This window comes from Lontra canadensis, unplaced genomic scaffold (genome assembly GCF_010015895.1).
Source record: "Lontra canadensis isolate GAN:19392208 unplaced genomic scaffold, GSC_riverotter_1.0 scaffold1, whole genome shotgun sequence".
NCBI lineage: Eukaryota > Metazoa > Chordata > Mammalia > Carnivora > Mustelidae > Lontra > Lontra canadensis.
Genome location: NW_022630995.1, coordinates 100,763,694 through 100,787,437, shown reverse-complemented (window position 1 = coordinate 100,787,437; position 23,744 = coordinate 100,763,694). Strand labels below are relative to the sequence as shown.

The window sequence follows — 23,744 nt, the reverse complement described above, 5'->3', positions numbered from 1 at the left end:
AATAACCCAAATGTGATGTCCGTATGAGGTTGGTTTTTTTGTTTTTTAATATTTTACTTATTTATTTGACAGAGATCACAAGTAGGCAGAGAGGCAGGCAGAGAGAGAGAGAGAGAGAGAGAGAGAGAGAGAGGAAAGCAGGTCCTCTGCTGAGCAGAGAGCCCAATGCGGGGCTCAATCCCAGGACTGTGAGATCATGACCTGAGTTAAAGACAGAGGCTTAACCCACTGAAATACCCAGGCACCCAAGGTATTAAAGAAATCATTCCAGTTATATCTCAAATCACTAAGGGAGACTAAAGTCCCTCACAATAACACATCTTACTGTTGAGATATTCTTTCTTGTATTTAATCTAAATTCTTGAAATGATAGTTTATACTAGTGCAGTACTGTCAGGTAATTGTGGCTGATGGACACAGCTGCTCAGTGTTTCCAGACCCTATCTATACTCCATGTATTCAAAGAACACTCTCTAGAAATTACTTAACTGTCTCTTATTTGGGCTCAGTAATTTCTGTTTCCTAAACCTTTTCTTAGAAAGACTGTTTTTCAACCACTTAGCAATCTTTTTGGGTTGCCTTTGAACATCCTTCATTTTTCAAATCTGTCTCAAATGATAGGGTCCAAAGATAGGTAAGAGTCACATCTGACCCAATATTGACTCTAAGTGGAATTTCTTTAAATATGTTTTTCTAATCTAAATCATTTCCCTCTGTTGCCAACTATATTATAGTGCAGATTTGTGGGCAGCCATTAATTCCCCAGGTATTTTTCCCCTGAAATAGTCACATAGTGGCTGGTACAGGGATACCTCGGTGGCTCAGTCAGTTAAGCGTCTGCCTTCATTCAGCTCAGGTCATGATCCCAGGGTCCTGGGATGGAGTCCCACATTGGGCTCCCTGCTCAGCAGGGAGCCTGCTTCTCCTTCTGCCTTACCACCCCCCACCCCCGCTTGTGCCCTCTCTGTCTCTCTGACAAATAAATAAAACCTTTAAAAAATAAACAAACAATGGCTGGCACATAGTAGGCACTCAAAAATATTTATTGAATAGAATGAAATAAAATTTTATGTTGGAATCAACTTTTTCCTCAATCTAAGTTATTCTTCGAATGCTTGAACTAGCTATATTTAACTTGTTGATTCTGATAGTTTGTCCCCAAATGATCAAAGTTATTTTAGCTTTTTCTTACCCCAGTACAGCTTAGTATAGTCATTGAAAACAAAGTTTCTCTAGAAAACTCTCATATACCTCTAAATTTTGAGCATGATTTAGGGAAATAGGGTTGAGGCATGTGAAACTGAGGAGTTTTTAACTCCTGCTAAGGAGAGAAAACATTGAACCAGAAGATCCAGTTTTGATCCTCCCCTCTATTATTTATGCGACACATGACTTTGGACATATTCTGTGCATTAGCTCTCATTTGCATGGTTTCTGAGACTGGAGAGCTGATCTTGGACTCTGGAAGAACCTGGTGGTGGGGGCTCAGAGCAGAAAGATGCCGGGCAGACTTAGGGCAAGAAAAGGAGATTTAATTGGTAGGATGCCTATTTGTACACCAGAGATAGGCTGCAGGGAATTGCTAAAAAGTCAGAGACTGAGCACCAAAGACAAAAATCTGGGATCAGAGCATGTAGGAGCTATCCCAAAGCAAAGAACATAAGAAAAGCTTTATGTAGAACCCGAAGTAAAGGAACTTAGGGGGAAATGCGTTTCTAGTCTAGCAATACGATGAAATATTATGCAGCAGTGTTTTCTGAAAAATATTTAATGTCTTGGGAAAACACTGATGTTATAAAAAGGGTAAGTTAAAAAAAAGCAGAGGACTGTATATACCATTTGGCCCCAAGCAGGTGCAAAATACATGTCTCCGTATGTCTGGGTGAATATGGACGTTTGGAAGAAAAAAAGAGCAGATTAGTGCTTGTGAATCTATATCCAGTTGATGATATTTGGGGTGATTTTCCTTGTCCTTTCATTGTCCTCACTCAGTGAGGTTTACTATTCTCATTCCCACTGCTGTTGGCCACTGTAATTCATTCTAGGAGTGATTCCTTAGGAGAGACCACTCATAGAATCCCACTCACCCCAGGAAGAGAGTGAGCTGTGTGTTTTGAAGAAGTACCCCATGGAATTGTGATTCTCAATCGCATTAATTTTATTAGAATATACTGGCTTTAAAAAATGCATTAAAGATTTTATTAACTTCTATTTTTAGCTTTTCAAAATGGTCTTTACAATTGAGTGTCAGACATGTCCAGTTTGAGCTAGGAAGCTCAGATTACTGCAAGGACTGTAATACCACTTGGACGAGGAAGCAGATTTTTTCCCAACTTGTCAGCAGTTCAACTTGTTTGAACCAGCATAACCTCGGGTGCTTATTTAAGATGTAGATTCCTAATCCGCACCGCACATTTACTAAATCAGACCTGCTAAGGAAGTACTTTGTCTTGATGTGTATACAGGTCACATGGAAATGTGTTAAAGTGAAAATTCTGACTCAGTGGGTCTAGGATAGGACCTGAGATTCTGTGTTTCTGACAAGCTCACGGGTAGTGCCGTTGATGTGCGGACTACACTGAGTAGCAGGCTTACTCCACACTAAGCCCTAATGGTAGTTCCAGCCAGTGGAACAGTGTCTCCAGTGGAGACAGAACTGGCCAGCTGTGGAGTGTTTGAGATGTAGCAGTTGTGCCTAAAATGTGGTATGAAGCCTCTGGGTCACATAAGGAAGGAAAGTGTTGCCAAATAAAGATTACAGAATATAATGTAACGTCTGTCAGGTGCTCTTAGGAGTGGCCTTATCAGAGAACCAGACTCCCTACTCCTTTGTTATTCTAGATCCTGAGAATGTGTTGAAATTCCAAGTATCAGGCAGTCAAAAGAAAACTTTCCATTTTATTGATCACTGCACCGCTGGGCTGTGTACGTTTTCCATCTCTTGTCTTCCTTCTGTGGAGTTTATAGTCTGTGGCTGGTGTGATCACATTGTTCTTAGTCATGAAAACAGGACCTCTTTTCTGATGCTGTGTGGTAATGAGTAAAAAGATTGTTTCTGCTGAGGGGTGAAAAGGTCTTCAAACTAGTTTGCTTTCTCGTAAACAGCAAGGCCTAGAGGGACCCCGAGAAGATGCCCAACATCTCCCTGTAGATTATATTTCTGCTAGCATTTTGAAGGAGTGAGTTGTCACTGCTTACAGGTCAGGATCTGGCGCAGTGAATCCTGAAAGCTTTCAAGATTTTGGATTTATATTTAATTTGATTTGATGGCGGCTGGTAAGAGAAAAAATAGCTCTCTCTGGAAGGTACAAATTGAATTCTTGGTGAACGTGACAAAGTCAGAAATCAAAAATTTTTTAAGTTGAATGCACATTTGTTGATAATGTTTTAAGGAAAAATATCGCGCTTGTAGCCACACTGTGACCTGGGGCCTGTTATGGAATCTTCCTATACCTTCGGTTCCTCATCTGTCCGTGGGGATAATAACAGTATCTACTTCACTGAGCTGTTGTGGTTGCACATGAAACTCTTACCATGTAGGAAGAACTCAGTACACGGTAGCCGTTACCACTTCTGTTGCTGTTGTTGAATTCATATAGAGTAATGACACCATTCCCTACTTAACTCATAAAAATACAGCCCCATTTTATGTTCGGTTCCAAGTCTATGTTTTTATGGTGTTTTTTATTATGGTTCATTATATTTTAATGTTTAGCCAAATTATTGGCTAAACAGATCCTTTTGGACCCAATCGATTTACTAGTGTGAGCTGTTGGGTGAACAGAGAAAATACAAGTGGAAACCTAGCTACTTCACATGCCCTTTAATTTTGACCAAATAATGGAATATCATACTTCATTTAGGTGTTCATGGTAACTAGGTGAACAGTTGTGGTTTTAAAAGAGATAGGATCCCATCAACTTCTTTGCTATGCACATGGTGACAACAGCCTTTTGAGAGATTGAGTCTATCTAGGTGGGAAACATGTTACAGGCTGTGTCTGATAAATACCAAAAATAATAGCTGTTTTTCCTTTAAAGTGATTTCTTTGGTCTTAGGGCATTGACAGTGTCCTGCACAGCAGGTGGGTTTCCTCCCCCCCTCCCCACGTCACCTGTTCTGGAGTGCTCCTGGCAGGGCTACCCTCCAGTTTCCTTGGCTTTGGAAGAGGGGAAGAGAATAGAACTTGTCTGGTGTTCTTTGGCTCTGGAAAAGTTGTGTTCTCTTTTAGATGGTCTCTTCTCCTGGGATTGCCCTAGGCAGTGAGTTGTTCTGAAATTTTATTAAAGGAGAAATAGGTGAGCCATGTAAATTGGGCTCCTTACTGAATACTGAAGCAGTTCCACCTTTCACCAGAGATTTAATTTTTTCCAGCTCTGCTCTTTACTCTCAGCCCAAAGGGCTATCTTTTGAACATTTTAGATTCTTCCTATGGGATGAAAGCTTTGGCAGACAAGGGCTTATATCTGTGGAGCCCAGAAACCCTTTTCTTTTTACTAGTAATCAGTATATAGCTAAGAATTTTCTCTAATGTGGTTAAGGAAATTCTAAATACTCCTTTCCAATCCTTTTATTTGCTTCTCTCTGGTCATTTAAAGCTATAAGGCGTATGTTCTTCATCTGGAGAGGGAAAGAGAGGGCTGGGGGTGGAGAGAGAGAGGCAGGAGACTGTCTCATAAAACCCCAGTGATTCATCCCCCCTCTGTAGTCTTTAAAAATCCCCTAGGTTTTGCTTTCAGAAAGAGCCTTCAGACTATTGAGAGTTACATATGCACCATTCTTTTCCACTGAACCGAAGCCCTAACCATAGAAACAACTTAGGACAGTGTTATCTTTAATCTTTTAGTCTCACAACAAATGCCAGAACTAGCCTGGGTAATGTCAAGGTAGCCACCCTGGAACAGAAACAGAATTTGCAAAACTACCTTTAATAAACAGTGCTTACATTTTGCTACGGTTAACTCTTCGGAAGAAGTCTGGCGGTGGGAGGGGTGTATGATAATATTTACTTTTACTTCACTGTGCTTACTCTTAATGCTTTTTGGGTAAAAGTATTGTTGACTATTTAGGAAACCTCATTTATGAACACAAGCTATATATTAATATTATGTTCCTGGGGAAAATATATTTAATAGAAAATGCTGAGTCAAAGGGTCTTTTTCAAGAGATATCCTGCTTATTCATGTGGCCAATTCTTCTCACGGCTCCAGGGCCCTCCAGCCACAGGGGGAAAGTACCAGGTCCCTAAGCATAGTCCAATCCCATTTTAACCCAGCTGTCTGCACGCTTCATGCCTACACCTTTCCTTTGTTTTAGTTCATTCAGAAGGCCTTAAGCAGCACTGGGCAAGTGATATGTTTTGGTGGGTAAAACATTGGCCAATGGAAGGAAAAAATGTAGGAAATGAATCTTCTAAGACTATATGACCCTTCTTTAGTTTATGCTCATTTGGTCATAATGGCTCTCTGACCTCCACTATCACCTCCCTCCTGTTCATTCTCTACGCTACAGCCAGAATGTTGCACCTGACCTGAGATCTTGTAAAGGCTTCCAGCTTCTACCAGAATAAAGCCCCAAATCTCTACAGGGCTTTAATCTGTTCACATCTGTCTCTGGCTTTACTTGGTGCCCTTCCTCCCGCATCCTGCCTCCCGTGCCGTGAGCTCTAGAGCTAGAAGGATCTTTGAGTTCCACAACCTTTCATTCTCCAGGGCACTAGCTCACATTAACGCATCCTTCCTGTGGTGCTGTGAGCACCACCTCTCAGAGATCTTCATGCATCTGTCCTCCCCAGGCTAGCTTAGTCAGCCCCCAGGCCCCACCCCCATGCTCACACAGCCTCCTCTACTTGTCTTTAAAACATTCATTACCTGGAGAAATTGTTAGAAGTCTGTCTTTGCCTCTGGAAACTAGACCCTATGAGGCAAGAGTAATCACATTTCTTCATAAGTTCTTAGCCCAGTGCCTTCTACCCAGTGGATTCTGTTTCTTGACTGCATTAAAAAGAGGATAGAATAGAGGGAGAAAAGATAGACAATAGAGGAATTCTATAGTTAGCATTTCTCCTATCCTTTTTTTAAGATTTTATTTATTCATTTGACAGACAGAGATCACAAGCAGGCAGAGAAGCAGGCAGAGAGAGGAGGAAATGGGCTCCCTGACGAGCAGAGTCTGATGTGAGGCTCGATCCTAGGACCCTGGGATCATGACCTGTGCCGAAGGCAGAGGCTTTAACCCACTGAGCCACCCAGGTGCCCCTCTACTATCCTTTTTTAAATCACTATACCATTCTAAGAATTAATAGTCCAATTACTACACAGTATCAGATATGTTTGTTTTTATAAAATATATATATTGCATATATATATATTGCAATATATATATTGCATTTAAAGTGACTGTTAGCTAAAATACAAAGCAGGGAAAATAATGACAAAAATCATGTATAAGTGTTTATCTTGGTTATTTAGGCAAGAATGATATTTTATTTATTTCATTATTATTTCTAAAAGATTTCTATTTATTTATGTGTCAGAGAGAGAGCACAAGCAGGGAGAGTGACAGGCAGAGGGAGAAGCAGGCTCCCCTCTGAGCCGGGAGCCCAGTGTGGGACTCCATCCCAGGAACCTGAGATCATGACCTGAGCCACAGTCAGACGATTAACGAGTGAGCCACCCAGGTGTCCCTACTAGTCATTTATTTTAATTAACATTTTCTACATTGATTAAAATAATTCTCTTGAACCAAAGAATATGTCCAAATTCACTAATATATTTCAATTTTATAGCATCACATTTAACAACAGGTATCAAGACTCTATTCAGAGTTCTCCTTGAGGGCTCAGTTGGTTGGGCATCTGCCATAGGCTCAGGTCATAGTCCTGGGGTCCTGGGATCAAGCCCCACGTTGGGCTCCCTGCTCAGCAAGGAATCTGCTTCTCCCTCTCCCTCTATCCCACTTTCCCATTCATCATCTCTCACTCTCTCTCTCAAAAAAAAAGAAAAATTCTCTATGAGCAATCGAAATACAATTAACAGATATATAGTTGCTATGGGGTAGGGAGTCTATATATGTGTTCTCACAGAACTCTTTTCTGTCGATGTTTTAGGTAATTTTTTTTCCACAACAGAAATTTTTTTTTTTATAAACTGTTCTAAAAGTTTACAATTACAAAAGACAAGGCAAACCAAACGAATGGGAAAATATCACTCTCATTTCCAATACTCAGACCACCATTAGTACCATAGTGGTATATATATATATTTTTAACTGAGTAGTTATTGACCTACTACCTTATATTAGTTTCAGGTGTACAACACAATGATTTCATGTTTGTATGCATGTTGAAATGATAACTACCATAACTCCAGTTAACATCTATCATACTTTGTTACAAAATCGTGTCTTGTGTTGAGAACTTTTAAGGTTTATTCTGTTAGCAACTTTCAAATATGCAGTGAAATATTACTAGCTATAGCCACGATGCTCTACATTATATCCCTCTAACTTACTTATTTGATAACTGAGAGTTTGTAACTTCTGAGTCCCACTTGCCCACCCTTCACCCCCTGCCTCTGGCAACCACCAGTCTGTTCTCTGTATCTATGAGCTTGTTTCCGTTTTTAAGATTCCACATGTGAGCCAGATCTTGCGGTATTTTACTCTGACTCATTTCACTTGCCATAATGCCTTCAAGGTCCTTCCACTGTTGTCACAAGAGGTGAGATTTCATCTCTTTTTATAGAGGAATGATATTCCTCTGTGCATATACAGACATCTTTTTTTTTTAAATTATTTTTAAAAATAAACATATAACGTATTTTTATCCCCAGGGGTATAGGTCTGTGAATCGCCAGGTTTACATATTTTACAGCACTCATCATAGCACATACCCTCCCCAATGTCCATATCCCCACCACCCTCAGACCACATCTTCTTTATCCATTCATTTGTCAGTGGACACTTAGGCTGTTTCCAGGTTTGGGCTGTGGGGAAAATGCAGCCGTGCATATGAGAGTGCTGATATCTTTTTGAATTTGTGTTTTATTTTCTTCAGATAAATACCCAGGAGTGGAATTGCTTGATGATGTGGCAGTTCTAGTTTTAATTTTTTTGAGGAGCTTCCATACTGTTTTCTATAGCGACTGTACCAATTTGCATTCACATTAACAATGCACCAGGGTTTCTCCACATCCTTGCCAACGCTTGTTATTTGTCTTTTTGATTGCAGCTGTCCTAACAGGTGTGAGGTGATACTTCATCAGGGTTTTGATTTGCATTTCCCTGATGGCTGGTGATCTTGAGCACCTTTTTATGTACCCGTTGGCCTCTGTAGGTCTTCTTTGGAAATACGTTGATTTGGTCCGCTCATTTTTTTTTTTTTTTTTTTTTTGCTATTGAATAGTAGGAGTTCTTTATATATTTTGGATAGTAACCTCTTATCAGATATGATTTGCAATTATTTTCTGCTTAGTAGCTGGCCTTTTCATTTTGGTAATGGTTTCCTTTGCTGTGCTTTTTAGTTTGATATTATCCTACTTGTTTATTTTTGCTTTTGTTGCCTTTGCTTTTGGAATCAGATCCAAAAAAATGACTGTCAAGACTAAAGTGAAGGAGCTTACTGCCTGTATTTTCTTCTAGCGGTTTTATGGTTTCAGATCTTACATTCAAGTCTTTAATCCATTTTGAGCTCATGTTTGTGTGTTATGTAAGATAGTGGTCGAGTTTCTTTTTTTTTTTTTTTTTTTTTGCTGGTGGCCATCCAGTTTCCTCAACAACATTTCTTTTTTAAAAAAATTAATTTTTAATTTTTTATAAACATATATTTTTATCCCCAGGGGTACAGGTCTGTGAATCACCAGGTTTACACACTTCACAGCACTCACCATAGCACATACCCTCCCCAATGTCCATAACCCCACCCCCCTCTCCCAATCCCCCTCCCCCAGCAGCCCTCAGATTGTTTTGTGAAATTAAGAGTCACTTATGGTTTGTCTCCCTCCCACTCCTATCTTGTTTCATTTGTTCTTCTCCAACCCCCTAACCCCTCATCTCAACAACATTTCTTGAAGAGACTGCCATTTCCCCATTGCATGTTCTTGGCTTTTTTGTTGTAAGTTAAGTGACCATATATGCTTGGGGGGTCGTGTTGTTTTTGCCACTCTTGTTTGTAGTCCGTTGTTTTGTTTGCTTGTTTTTCTTGTACATAGTTGAGATCATACTGCTTGAATGACTTTTTCCCACTACTTATTTCACTTAGTATTTTCACATAAAACATAAAATATACCAGAGAGTGAGGTGGTGAACCTTCTCTTGACACTGAGATGGAACAGTCTTAGCAATCCATAGCCGTATGTGTGAGAAAGGAGAAATAGTTGAACAATCTGGCAGGGTTACAGAGTAGAGGCCACAGAATTTTAAGCACTAATAGCTGCTGAGCACGTCAGGTCTCTAAATTCCTTGGAATGTTTCCCAATGACCTGCAGTGAAGGTGTGCTTGATCAGCTCCTGCTGAAGTTAGTGTTTTAGGCACTTGGTTTCCAAGAACTATTAATGAAACATCTGGCACTTTGCAAGTTGTTAGATGACACATTCTTTGAATTGCTGTTTTCCAAACGTGTGATCTCCTCCCTTCCTTTCTCTTTAACCTCATCCCATATTACTTTCCCTATTTCTCAGCATCCTTCCTCCATGCATCATGCAAGCCTTTCTCTAATTGTTCTGAGCACCTTCTTTGTAATGGCTGCCTGAAACACTCCTTCTTCCCCCTCTCCCAACACTTTTTTTTTTTTTGCTTGGAAGTTTTCACATTCTTTCCCTCTTGGTCTACATGGTGCTTCTGTAGAGAGGTTCCCCTTGATCTCCCTTTATGACCAGTTTATTATCGTGAGCGGAAGTCACCCTCATTGTATAATGCATGCAATGGATTTTTTGAAGAACACTTATGTTCCTTAAGAAGGATCTTTGCAAGCTGTGTTCACACAGTGTTATATTGGTGATGGAAGTGATACCCCCTAAATAAGCATGAAGTGTTTAAGTGTGTTTGTAGTACAGAGGTTTCTAAGAATACATCTTACAAGTACCATAAGGAACAGTGTTATGTGCATGCAAGCTGCACTGACTGCATGTGACTACCATTCTAGAAAGAATGAGGTGATGAATTCACTTATACCATAGATGTTTCTAAGACAGCTACTTACAAACTTTCTGTGACAAGTGTTATTTCAGTGACTGGAAGTTATCCCCATGTTGTAATATCTGTATTACAGTGTTAAGATCCCTGGTAATAAGGATGCTTCTAAGAACAACAAACAACAAAAAACAGGCCCTTTGTGCCAGGAGACCTTTGAACAGTCCTCCCCCTCTACAGCAGGAACCTGTTTACCATTTAACAGTCAACTAGAAAAAAGGGGGCTGACCAGCTGCCATAAGGTAGCACCACCATATGGTACCGTAAGATTTGAGCCATATTCCAATCGAGAAATAATTTGTATAAGTTACAAGAGAACAAAAAATGATTGTTCTATAGAATTTTTTGAACTTTCTCTGTATCATGAGGAACGAAGCATGTTTGCCTACAACTTTATAATATTTCTAGCAAATAAGAGGCAGACTCCCTCTTAGAGTCCTATAGGAAGCCAGGAAAGCTATAAATGGATGTCACTCCTGTCAGTCATTTGGGTGTCCAAGAAGGTGGCCAGCTACCTCACCCAGGACACCTCTGTCAGCAGTGTGTCCCCAGAACTTATTTGTTGACCAGCTTCTCTTCTCCTATCCCTTTCAGGCCGGGTATATGTGAGTGTCTGTGTGGGGAGGGGATGGGTCTTCACTGTTTGGACTTTGGAAACATAAGAAAAATTTTTAAAAGCGGGAAGCTAGAAAAAAAAATCAGTGCAAATATTATGGGATTGTTAATTTTAAAAAATTCTTGCAAAAATAATAGAAATAGTATTGAAAAAGAACCCTTCTGACTGTTATCTGTTCCTTGGCATTTGACATCTTTTACTCCCTGCTTTATAAAAAAAATACAGTTAATGAGGTTCTGGCAAATAAAAGGGAGTAGCCCTGGTGTTTGGCCAGGAATTCCCCTTCACTGACATTCCCACATACCCCCAGCCTCCAACCCAGTTACTCTTCAGGACATCCTCTGGTGTTTTTCCTTCTCAGCCCTCATCAACATTTAGAATTGTAGTGTGGATTTATGTTTAGCGTGGTCTAATGTTTGCCTGTCTGATTAGAATGCAAGCTCTGGAGGGTCAGGTCCTTCTTGGTCTTGTTCACCCTTTAGCTGTCTCCCTGAACTGCCATGGTACTTGGCATGGGAGGGGGAGCAAATATACATTGAATAACTAATGTTTTAAGTGACTCCATTTTTTAAAAAGTAGATTCTTAAGCTCTGTTCCAGTTGGCTCATGTGAGGAAAAGGGTTGATAAAATAAGATTTTCACCTCTGTGCAGTAAATACATTGAGGGCCTGTCACCAGGTCAAACGTTGGAAATGCCACATGAATAAGGCATGGGTGATGCCCTCCAGGACCTCAGAAGCTAGCAGAGGGACACATACACATGTATGTGAATAATTGCAGTTCTCCATAGAAGAGTGTAGGAGATGTGTGCCCATGAACCTTTGGAGAGTGCAAGGGGGAAGGATTTAATTTACCTTGACACCTGCAAGGGGTGTCAAAGTTTTCAGCCAGGCATGATATTTACATTGGGGTCTTGCATGAAGAGGGGAAGTTTGGCAAGTTAATTAGTAGGAACAAGAGGATCCCAAGCTAGGGATGGGGTCAGACAAAATGAATGGCATGGTGTGGACAGTGTGTGTGTGTTCTGGGGGGTGGGTTGTGAATGCTGCACCAGGAAGTTTGGATTTGATCGTTAAGGAGCCGGGGAGCCCTGCTGAGGTAAGATTTAGAGATGGAGTGTAGCAGTGGGCAGTCTTCATTGTGTGGGGAGTTGATGCTGTGGTTAGAAAGCCAAACCATTCACTGCAGCTGCAGGCATTTTCTGTTAAACCAGTTTCATTTAGAGGTCATAGTGTATCTTTCAGAGAGACAAATTCTAGATTTTGACAAAGGTGAATATTTTGCTAGAAATTGGTAGCTCTTTTAAGATGTATTTTCCTGGTAAAGACCTATTAATATATTTTTATATTGAATTTTAGAAACCTTTGGAAAACATGTTTAAAATTTGTACTCAGATAGTATAAGTACCTATAGAACAAACATCATGAATCTTAATGTGACATGTAATGAAATATTTTGGATTTTTCCAGATGTGTGAAATACATAGGTGTTCTCCCACGATGCCCTGGTTAAGGCAGGTGTCTGTCAATGCTCACCCGAACCATACCTCCCTCTCTTGCAGTTCCACGACAGCCTTCAAACGACTTGTTTGAAATATTTGAAATTGAAAGGGGAGTCAGTGCAGATGATGAAGCAAAGGATGATCCAGGTAGATACTTACATTTTTACTATGTGATGATGACATTTTATTGTTTCCTTCCACTTCCTGAAAATGAATTTTAAACTGTAGATTGTTCGGTTACATCTGGGAAAAGTGTACTTTTTTTTTTTTTTTAAACAACTTGGTTTCCTCTGTAGTAATATAGTTGTTGATTGAAAATAATTATATATCATCATTATCTTTTTAAAAAAATAATAAAGCACACTTAACTTGTGAAGAGGAAATCCTGTTTTGTAAGTGATGGTGTAACAAGGTCATAATTTGGCAACATTTTTGTGTTCTATTTTTATAGCTGAACACACATGCACAATTGTTCTAAGAAAGGATTCATGTTATCTTCCTTTGATCTCATGGAGAGAAGTTCTGGTCAGATAAGTGTGGCTAGAAGAGAACGCTTATGCAGTTAATCCTAGTTCACAAGTTTGTTTTTACAAATTGTGCCATTGTGGTCTACTCATTGTTCTGGTTATTTTCTTGTAGGTGTTCTGATACACAGTTGTAACTTTGACCATGGGCTTTGTGGATGGATCCGGGAAAAAGACAGTGACTTGCACTGGGAACCAGTGAGAGATCCAACAGGTAAAAGCAGTTAATCTGTATCTGTTTGATCCTATCTGGGGACCCTGTTCTAACAATCAAGAATACTGTTACGTATCTCTGTTTACCCTCTTTATTCAGTAAAGAAAGATCTCTTCCAACATTTCATATTTCATTTTTTAAGTGAACTAGTTAGCAATAAACTAGAATTATATTATAGGAAGACAAGTAGTACATTAAAGGACCAACTAGTTTCTCTCAAAGAGCTTGGTAAGTAAAACCTTTAGATTCATCCTAACATAAAATTTTCAAATTACTTGTAGTGCCCCATTCCTAGGCATGAGAGAAATAATGTAACAGTACATCAGTCCTGGTGGTCATCCACAGCTGTTTTCTTAATTATGTCCTTTTTAAAAATGATGTGACACATAGCAAAAAGACACTAGAAGATTCTGTGAAGTTGTGAATATTTCTCTGGAAAAAATTTCAGTCTAATTTAGATGCTGGAGAAATTAGTTACAAATTACCACCATTTATTCCACAAAAGAATGTTACTAGAGAGATTTAGATGTAGTTCCTTGGAAAACTAACAAACTTTTAAATTGCATGCTTCCTACTGATACAACGTTTCAGTGCTTACAAGACATTTTGTTGTCTTGTTTCAGAAAGCAAAGTTACTTACATATTTTTGTTGTTTTTTTTCCCTCCCCTCAGTAATTAAATCTTTTGTGGGTGGGGCCAATTTAATGGGAGGGTGAGGAGTTAAATTTCTTTTCTTCCCTTTATACTCCTGGTTCTAGATTTAGGAATAAAAGTTTTTGTCTTAAAAGCCTAGTTCTTGAATAGCATTGCAGGTATATAGGTAGAGCACAAAACACATAAAAGTTAACCTGAGAGAAGATATGCTCTGTTAAACCAGTTCTTAAACTTCAGTGTGCATATAGATCAGCTAGGGGCCTTGTTAAAATGTGGATTTTGTTGCATTTCTAACATGCTCCTTGTGAATATCTATGGTATTACTCCTTGTTGTAGATCGTGAGTAGAAAGTTTAAAAAAAAAAATTAGCTCAAAATATATTCATTAGATTCCCCCTAAGGTGGAAATAGAATAGATTTTTTAAAAATGAAAAATTTGAGGGCTCCTGGGTAGCTCAACTGGTTCAGTGATTGACTCTGGATTTTGGCTCATTTGTGGTCTCAGGTTCCTGGGATCGAGCCCCAAGCTGGACTCCCCACTCAGAGGGGAGTCTGCTTATCTCCCTCTCCCTCTGCTCGTTTCCCCACTCATGCCCGTGCATGTGCTCTCTTGCTCTCTCTCTCTGAAATAAATCTTTTAAAAAAAGTAAAATGAAATTTTGAGGTAAGCTTTTAAAAATATGAATATTCAATAAGTTCACATAAGGTTTTAGATTTCTCTTAGCTATAAAACAGATTTTAGCCCCCCCCCCCACATACAGTGACGTTCCTCTCATTTAAGGTTGACTCTGAGCAGGACATTATTATTATGATCACAGATATCTGTGGGTAAGAGAGAAACCATTTATTTAATATCCGCTGTAGTCCCAGCTCCATCATCTCATTGGTTCAGTTTAATCCTCTCACCTGCCCTTTGAGGCAGGTAATTCTGCTTATGTTTCACAAAGGAAACACTGAGACCCAGAGGTTTTACACATTTCCTAAGGCCACAGAACTGAAGAGTGGACTTCATATCGAGGCCTCCCTGTACTTCATGTGGTTTCCCCCCTTCAGTAGTGGACACTATCTGCTTAGCAGATCTCAGGCCTGTAGATTTGACTGACCCCTGACCTGGGGTCGTTTGCTACAGAATGGAGCATCTTTGACAGTCACGTTGGATAGAATGGTGAACGTTGCTCATGGTTGTGGTGAATAACCCCTTCGAGTAAGGTACCCTGGTGAGTTACTCATGCTAAACTCAGAGGAATTCATTATACTTCCCTGGAAGCATCCAGTATAGAAAACCCATGTGAAGTTCTTGATTTTTACAATTTCTCTACTCTATTTTAGAACAAGTTTTGCATTTTAACACTTTTTATTATTCATTATATATGTAAATATTTAAATTTGTGGTGACCCAAATTCCACTTGCCCTCTGCTAAAAAGAGAGGGTTAGAAATAGAATGGTAGACAAAAAAAAAAAAAAAAAAAAAAAATGGAAGCAGTCATTTGGCAATAATAGCAGAGAATGCATTGAAAGGAAGCGGTGGCCATTTTTGTGACTGCGTAGCTCTTGATTATTGTCTCTGTCCCCTGGAAGGGGGCCATTCTTTTCTGTTTCATCCCTTCCCCTCTTCCCTTCTGCTGATAGCTAAGATGCAAGGGGAAGTTACTCAAATAAGAGGGGTGAAAGCCTTTAGTGTTTTAGCAAGTAATTATTAAAACAGTATGAGTGAAACCTCTGTCATCACTACTAAAGAGTTGGGTCATTTCCATAGAAATAGAATATTTTTCCCAGAATGACAAATCTACTTGGTGGGTTCTTCTATCTGAGAAGAACAGAGATAATTGTAGGTCACTTCTAAGAACACGACCTAGTTGGAAAGGTATCCCAAAGCCTGTGGGAAAACAAGTGAAGAAAGCAGAATGTTCAGCTTGGAGAAGAAATAATGAAGCAAGACTGATTTCCAAATATTTGATCAACAACATCTTTCACAGTTATTCCAGAACCACAAGGGGATGAGAAGTCAGATCAGCAGGTAAAAGCTAAAGGGAGATCCGTTCTGGTTCACTCCCAGAAAGAACTTGCCAGTCATCAGAGCTGTCTAAAAAGAGAACAGGATGACAGGGAAATGGGGAGCTCTCCCTTGGTGGAGAGGTTTTTGGGTGACTTGTAGCAAGATGTTGTTTTGATCACTGGGTATAAGTGTTGGATTAGGAAATCTGCTACACCACCTTTGAGAGCCTGAGTCAGAATGGAATGCCCCCAGGTCTTCCCAAAGAGATTGCTGAGCAGCCAGGCTCTAGCTTGGGGAAGGGATGGGAGGACAAAAGGATGGCAGAGGGGAAGACAGGGTAGGAGTACATGGCATGCATCAGGCTGGAACTGGGAAGGAGCTTTTTAGGATGTGTTGGGGAAATCTAACCAGATACTGATGGAAAGGTACTAATAAGGCTTATCATGAAAAATGCCAGTTTTTCTTCTAGGAAGTTTTGGGATCTGAGTGTGTGTATATCACATGCTAAGACCAGAGAAGACTATAACCAATTTAATAAATTATTTCTGTGTATTATCTAATTACCAAGCTAACTTTTTTTCTATCTAGACTGTGCCATTTGTAAGGGAACATATGTTTGGATTTTCAAAATTGTGACTAATTTTTAATGTGCATGTCTTATGCAACATCCAAATTTGTGGATATTCTCATACTAATATCTCTAAGAAAACCCTCAAACAAACTTTGAGAAACAGCTGCAAAGTACATTCATTTGCTAGCTGCTCTTCCTGGTGCTCATTAGGTTTTATCACATTTGGTCTTGAACTTCATGGTGAGATCGTGAAATTAATACGTGCCTCTAAGGGGTGGCAGATTGCACTGCTGACAGATGTGGTGACGCCCTGAAGACACACCCTTCTGTAAATGTCAAGGCTGGACCCTGGGGGCCCTTTTCCTGAAACCCTGATCTTTGAGGATCAGGGTTAAAGGAAACTGACTCAGTGCTGTCTGCTACTGACAGCTACAAGGTATTCACTTCAGAATATATAGCAAGCAGGCTGGCTTGTACATGCAAGTATGTCTGTTGCAGCATTAAACATTATTTTGAAATACACATAAATGGAAAAGTAAACCAACTGTGAAAAAGTAAAAGCTTCAGCCCCCAGCCCTGGCTCCCCGTCACCCTCCCCAGATAAAACCAGTTTCTTAGTTATCTTTCCAGAGATGTATTTTTCTGCCCCCTGCTCTGTACCTTGCTTTTGTCACTTAAAGATCATCTCTTATAAGAGTTAACACTTGTGGACTTTGCAGCCAGAAGGCTTGGGCTGGAAGCTAATGCCAGCACACAGTAGCTTTGACCTTGAACAAGTTATTGAAATGGAGATAATAGTGTCTATGAAACGTATGGGAGGCATTTAAAGCAATGCCTGGCCCATAGTTAGCACTAAAATAGTATTAGCCATTGTTGCTGGAGATTGTCCTGTGTCAGTACTTAAGAGCACCCTCATTCTTCTTTATGGTTGTTACTCTGTTCCTTCTCAGATGTACCACCCTGTATTTGACCCACCATCCACCGAGGCGCATTTCAGGAGAACAGTGCTGCAGTGGATAGCTTTGTACATGTCTCATTTCATATATGCTTGAATCTGTCTGTGGGATATTCCTAAATCTGGAATTGCTAGGTCAAACGGAATTTGTGTTTTGAATTTTGTTAGTTTTCTAAGTTGTCCTTCATAACAGTTGTCCTTCATAACAGTTAACAGCAATTTATGCTCCCACCAGTAATATTTAAGAATCATCCCCAATAGATCTTATTAAGCTGTTTTTTATCCTTGCCAAGCTTATAGGTGAAAAGGCGTCTCCTTTTGATTTTAGTTTGATTTTCTCTTACTGTGAGAAGTTGACCATCCTTTCATATAATTAATCTTTTCCTGTGATGCCCTTTGTGTGTTCTTATTATTGATTTGTTAAGTTCTTTATATAAAAAGAGAACTTAGTCCCTTTCATGTTTTGCAACTTTTTTTTTTCTTTTCTTACTGTTTTATGGTACTTTTATCTTAAAGTGAAAATTTGGAGAGCACTTGGGATGAGCACTGGGTGTTACATGTAAGTGATGAATTGCTGGACTCTACTCCTGGAAGTAATACTACACTATATGTTCCCTAACTGGAATTTAAATAAACACTTGAAGTTACAAAAGAAAAATAAAATTAAAAAGTAACAATTTGGAAACTTCAATAAGAAATTGGCTAAATTATTAATGGCATACTTGGAGCTATGAAAAATGTCTGACATCAAAAAATGACAGATACATTTAATGAAAACAAGTTATTACACCGCAAAAAATGTTTATACTCATGTGTGTTTGTATTCACAGATATATATAGGAGAAGTTCAAATGTTAAAATTAGTAATTATCTCTGGCTTTTGGGATCATGCACATTTAAATTTTCTTTATGCTTTTCTATTTCTCTCTCTTTTCCTGCAGTGGGCATTGCTGTATTAGATCTTATAAAAGACAAAAAAAAAAAAATAAGCTCTTTGCATGTGAGATATAAATACCAGCAAACCATAATGATCTTAGTTCTACCTGGGCTGGTTTCTCAGCTGGGCCAAAAATATAAGAAAAAAATCACTGCAAAACTCCCCCTCCTTTTTATGACCACACAGTTAACATGTAAAGTAATAGACATTATGTTGTTCTCTTTGTAAATTGAAACTGTAAAGGCACCAGCCAGTACAGAGTTAAAAATAAGGACATTTAAATTTTATCACCTAGCTTTCTGGCAAGTCTTTTTTTGTTTTGTTTTGTTAAATAATAAATGCTACAAAAACAAACTTCAGATATTGCAATGCTTTAAACTAAAACCATGAAAATAATATAATTCTATATTTAAAACAGTATTTTGGAACAGAAGTTAAATTTTTTATTTAATAGGTAAATTATTCAGGGTGCTAGATCAGTTTTTCCCTTAGCTACTATTCCATCCTTGTAACATTTCCTTTTATTACAAAGGGAAAGATTTCTTTATGGTAAGACAAAAACCTGGTGCCCACAGAGAAAGAGCTGTTATAGCCTCATTTATCATGATTTACATTTTAGTTTTAAATATCTATACAAAAGGACTATTTGGCTATTAGGATGCCTTGGTTTATTAGGTTGTTTGCAGGCATGTCTAGCATAGTGATAGGAGTGTACATTCCGCAGAGTCTTAAGGTAATCCTTGTTTTCTTAAAACTTTCAGGTTAACTGTAATACCTTATATCTTAGTCTTAACCTAAGTACCTGTGATGATTCAAAGCTGACTTATAGGGAGACATTTAAGCCCCATCTAAAGGTTTTGGCCCAAAATATTGTTTGGATTAGTTCGATGGGGCACAGGGTAGGGAAGGAGGATAAGAAATTCTGTGTGTTTTCGGTGAGTCAAGTACGTGCCTCAAAGATCTATTGCCCTGCAGTTTTTTTCTATATTCTTAGAACCTTATTTATTCAGCAAATGACATCAAAGCCCTACCACGTGCTAGGATATAAAATGGGGTGGTTTGGGGGGAAAGCTGAGGTTTTTTTTTTTTTTTTTTTTTTTATGTTACATTAGTCACCGTACAGTACACCATTAGTTTTTGATGTACTGTTCCATTCTGACCTCAACGAGTTCACGGTCTCCTGGGGGACAGAAACCTGTAAACCAGTGATTCCAGTTTGAGAGCAACAAGGGCTGAATTAGGGGGTCAGGCAGTTTTGAGCTCAAACCATGACCCTGCCCCTCAATGGCAGGGTGACACCTTGGGTGCCTTTACCTCCCTAAGCCTTAGCTTCTGCAGCGGCAAAACAAGCCAAATGAGTGTTCCCCTCAAAGACCTGTTAGCAGGGCCAACAATGCTCACGGTAGAGAGGCTAACGAGCCTGGTGCAGGCAGAGTACACACAGATTACCTCTTTGGTCCTTTGAATCCTCAAAGGGGACTCATTAGAGAAGTCACTTGAAGAATAAGACCTCCCCCAAATTATTAGGTTTTATACAAAGCCTAAGAAAGGATGGTGTATCTTTTAACTGAGAAATAAGTAGCGATTCTACCAAAACAGGTACAGGTGTTTAACCTTCCAACCACATATTTCTTAGGGATAACTCCGTGCTGGAACAGTGTTTTCCAGTTAGCTCTAATAAAACAGCTGGGGGGAAGGTCATTTACACATGGTCTGAGTTTCAAAATACCACTCCCAACTTTCCCTCTCTTGAGAAGCAGTATCCTTCACTTCACTGCTGCTTAAACTACCCCCTGCCCCCTCCCCCAGACTGCAGTGGCGCTTAATCTAACAATAGGGGGACACAAACTCTGCAGCCATAGGGATCTGAGGACATCGTCCAAGTGACTTGTCCAGAGTGAAAGTTGTTCTTCATATTTTGGGTACATGTATATGTAATAAAAAATTACTATTATATGTAATGTTATAAATTTGTTTTGATGTAAAAGTGTCTGAAACTAGTTACTCACAAGAAAAGTAATGCTCCAGGAAGATGTAGAGGTTTCCAGAACACCTCTGCATCTTCTTGGGGCTAGGTGTACTCCAGTGTGAGAAGCATAGCAAATAGACCTTTTCAAAGGAGAACTTCTTGCTTTAGAGATTTTAAAAAAGAGAGAGAGAGAAGAAGAAAGAACAAACATATCTAGTGCCCCTTTAGATTACCGTCTGCTCTACTGCCTAGAGGTTAATTATCCCCATAGAAAATTCTCCCTGGCAACTTAGAGTCAACCGGCCAGCCAGCTTGACGGCAGAACCTACATTGGTGAGGATCGAGAGATGGTGAGCTTGTGTCTGCCTTTGTATGTCTGCTCATATCCAACAGGAAATAGTCCTCGCATTAGGATTCCTGATCATGACATCCTGAGCATAATTTGCACTCTCCATGAGCCAAATATTTTCTGTAAACACAATCCATAGAGTTTGAGGGAGGCCTAGACATAAATCCTAACTTTTCTTAAAAAATCTGGAATTCTTACAAATGACGATCTCAGTTTGCAGTTTATTCCAAGTAAACCTGCCTTGATGCTGTCGGTGCTAGAAAGGGATGTTGGCACATACACACACAGCCCTGCTTTTCCCATTCCAGGTGGACAGTATCTGACAGTGTCGGGAGCCAAAGGCCCAGGGGGAAAAGCCGCTCGCTTGGTGCTACCTCTTGGCCACCTCATGCATTCAGGGGACCTGTGCCTGTCGTTCAGGCACAAGGTGACGGGGCTGCACTCCGGCGCGCTCCAGGTGTTTGCGAGAAAACATGGTGCCCACGGAGCAGCCCTGTGGGGCAGGAATGGTGGCCGTGGCTGGAGGCACACACACATCACCTTGCGAGGGGCTGACGTCAAGAGCGTAAGTAGAACCGAAAAGGAGACAGAGCCTGGGAGGTTTTCCTTTCACAGGAGAACTCTAGGATCTGCATCTGAGGAAGCCTCATCCTCCTCATTCATTGGGGCACAAAGGTTTGTGTTTTTCTGGGAAGGAGAACTCCATTCCCCTCCTCTTCCTATAATCCCTCCTTGCCCCTGCTTCCTTTCTTCATTGCCGCCTACGATAACACCACCACTCCCCCCACCCTGGTGAAAAGCCCCATTTTTCATGAAAAAATTTTCAGGAATTAAAAACAGTTAACTTGAAAGGGCAGAGGTGGTGAGCTTAACTGTACCTGCTTTTCCTTTTTCTGCAATGCCTTTACTTTTCAGAGTCATCCTAAAGTGTTTCGTCTTTTTTTGGTTGTTTTTTTGGAAATATTTCTTTAAAGTCTAATTTTGCCTCAGAGATCATAGTTAAGCAGCCTTGGGTGGAAACCGAGAACAATATGCTTGGGAAGTTCTATTCTATTCAGACAGGATGTGGGAAAAGCTTTGATTGCATATATAAATTTGATCTTAAGTAATCAAGTCACAGGTAGCAATAAAATGGCCAGTAGCATCCCACTGAAATAATGTATTTGGAAAAGCATCTTTATGCTCATATTCATAAAGCTTGCCATTAGGAGATTCTGCATCTATGACTATAGGTATGGTTTCTAGAAACTGCATTAAAGGGGATAGACTCCAACAATACAGCTTTTATCTGTCTTTGATTTGTTTTGCTCTTTGAAAAAAAAATACTGTTTGGAAAAATAAAGCCATTTCAAATTACAGCATAGAAAGGTTTCTGTTTTTAAAAGAGCAAAGATGCTCTACAGAAAATAAAATACAGAAAGTGTTTGTGGTTTATGTAAGTAAAACAGCGCTTTGATTGGGTTGTGGCGTTCAGTTCGACTCCATTTTAGGCAACAAAGCTGGCTCAAGCCACGGAGGGAAGAGCAGACGCCTAGGATAGGCTGCGCGATTACGATCTCCCAGGTCTGCGGCTCTGATTCCTACACCTCTATATTCCATCTCACTTTTTACTCCTAACCTTGCTCATCTTTGGCATGGTGTGCACTTCGTAAGCATTCCTAAATGGAAGCAGCCTGTCGCCCAGGATGGCTTTTTTAAAAGAGTAACCGTTTCTGAATGATGTGGTCTGGGGACCAGTTGACTGATGGTTTGAGTTTCTACCAAAAGGCAAGCCTCAGGTGACACGGGTTATGTTCTAGTCTTTTCCTTCTGTTGAGTAAGTGCACTCCTCGGTTTGGGGGGAATGGTTGCCTTTATTCTGTGAAACGAGCGTTGGTTGGGAAGCGGCAGAGGAAGCTTGACTGGTGTGTGGTTCTCTCCCCAGGTCATCTTCAGAGGTGAGAAAAGGCGTGGCCACACGGGGGAGATCGGATTGGATGATGTGAGCCTGAGAAAAGGCCACTGCTCTGAAGAACGCGAGCGGCTTCTGAACTAGCAGTGAATCCCCTGTTGCTCTTTTCTGTTTCCAGTCTTCACCTCCTGTCCTCTCCTCCCTCTTATCAGGCCTGGGAGAAGAACGGGTCAGTGGGTCAGGAGAAAGTCTGATGGGGGACCCACACCCGTGGCCTGCTTTTGTGCAATTCCAGCGAACGGTGACACCCTCTTTGAAATACGCGGGGCCCCTGCAGACGCATCCAAGCCAGCTTGGGTGTTACCTTCCAGCCTGTGGCTCTTTTAGGAAGGCCTTTGGTGCGTGCGCTATCTTCCGTCCTAGTTAGGAGGCGTTTGCAGTAGTAGCAAATGATGCGAGATGTTTTCAAAAGAAATCATGCAAATGGCCACTCTGTTATCTGTTCAGTGTTGTACCATGAGTAGTGTTGATTTCCTTTAAGCTATGTTGTAGAAAGTGCTTGTGAAGTTGGTTTCTCCCCTTCCCTTGTTAGCTCTGGCCTCACCTGAACTCTGACTTCTACTGCCATTCACTTTATAAAAGAAGGGTGTGTAACCTATCAAGATGCATTTATTCTTGCTATCTGTATTTTCTTTTAAGGACAATTATGTAGAGTGGGCATGTAATCCCTCGTTAGTATTGTGTTTTGTGTAAATGTGCTATTGATATTAAGTAGTTATGTGTTCTTAATATTTACAGACTCTAGTTGCAAGGGAAAAGGCAGCTTGTGATCTCTTGAATTAAAAACTACCCAGTGAAATGTCATCCAGTTCCATGACCTTATTTTGGCAGCAAGAGAAAATCAGAAGAGATGTCAGGTGTGGTAGTGGAAGGATGAAGTTTTCATGGCCTTGAGTCTAATCACTGTAAAGGATAGTGAACCATTCAGGTAGACAGGAAACTGCAGTTACCATATAAAACCCTCACTGTTTCAGGTTATACTTTAAAACCAACAGTTTTTACAATAACTTGGCTCTCTTTGGTAATCTGTAAAAAGCTCTGTAAAAGTTCTGGTGGTTTCAGAGAAAAGATTTTGTTTCTGGAAGGCTGAGGGGAAGCATGGGGAAAGCTCTGTTGGAACAGATGTTCATACTAATTTGTAAGTCCATATATATTTAGGTCTTGAATTATGACTTACTTGCTGTCTTGTCAGAACGGGATTGGAGGCGAGTCCTGTGCTTGGAGGCATTTTGTTGGGATTCACACACATGTCAGAGCAAGAGAACAAGATTGGAATTCTAGGATCTAGGAACCACTCCCCCACCCCCCCACCCCACCC

The 23,744-nt window shown here is 40.1% G+C and overlaps 1 protein-coding gene across 4 annotated transcripts in view; it reads left to right on the top strand.

Annotated features, from left to right (window-relative positions):
* The window catches only part of NPNT (nephronectin), a 75,306-nt gene extending 52,272 nt beyond the window's left edge, over positions 1–23,034 (top strand). For all 4 annotated transcript variants that reach the window (XM_032860401.1, XM_032860430.1, XM_032860411.1 and 1 more), the window contains 4 exons: positions 12,367–12,453; positions 12,946–13,044; positions 20,784–21,040; positions 22,400–23,034. In XM_032860401.1, the coding sequence (XP_032716292.1) occupies positions 12,367–12,453; positions 12,946–13,044; positions 20,784–21,040; positions 22,400–22,510 (554 nt within the window). In that variant the 3' untranslated portion in view covers positions 22,511–23,034. The remainder of the gene's footprint in view (positions 1–12,366; positions 12,454–12,945; positions 13,045–20,783; positions 21,041–22,399) is intronic.
* The last annotated feature ends 710 nt before the right edge of the window (positions 23,035–23,744 follow it).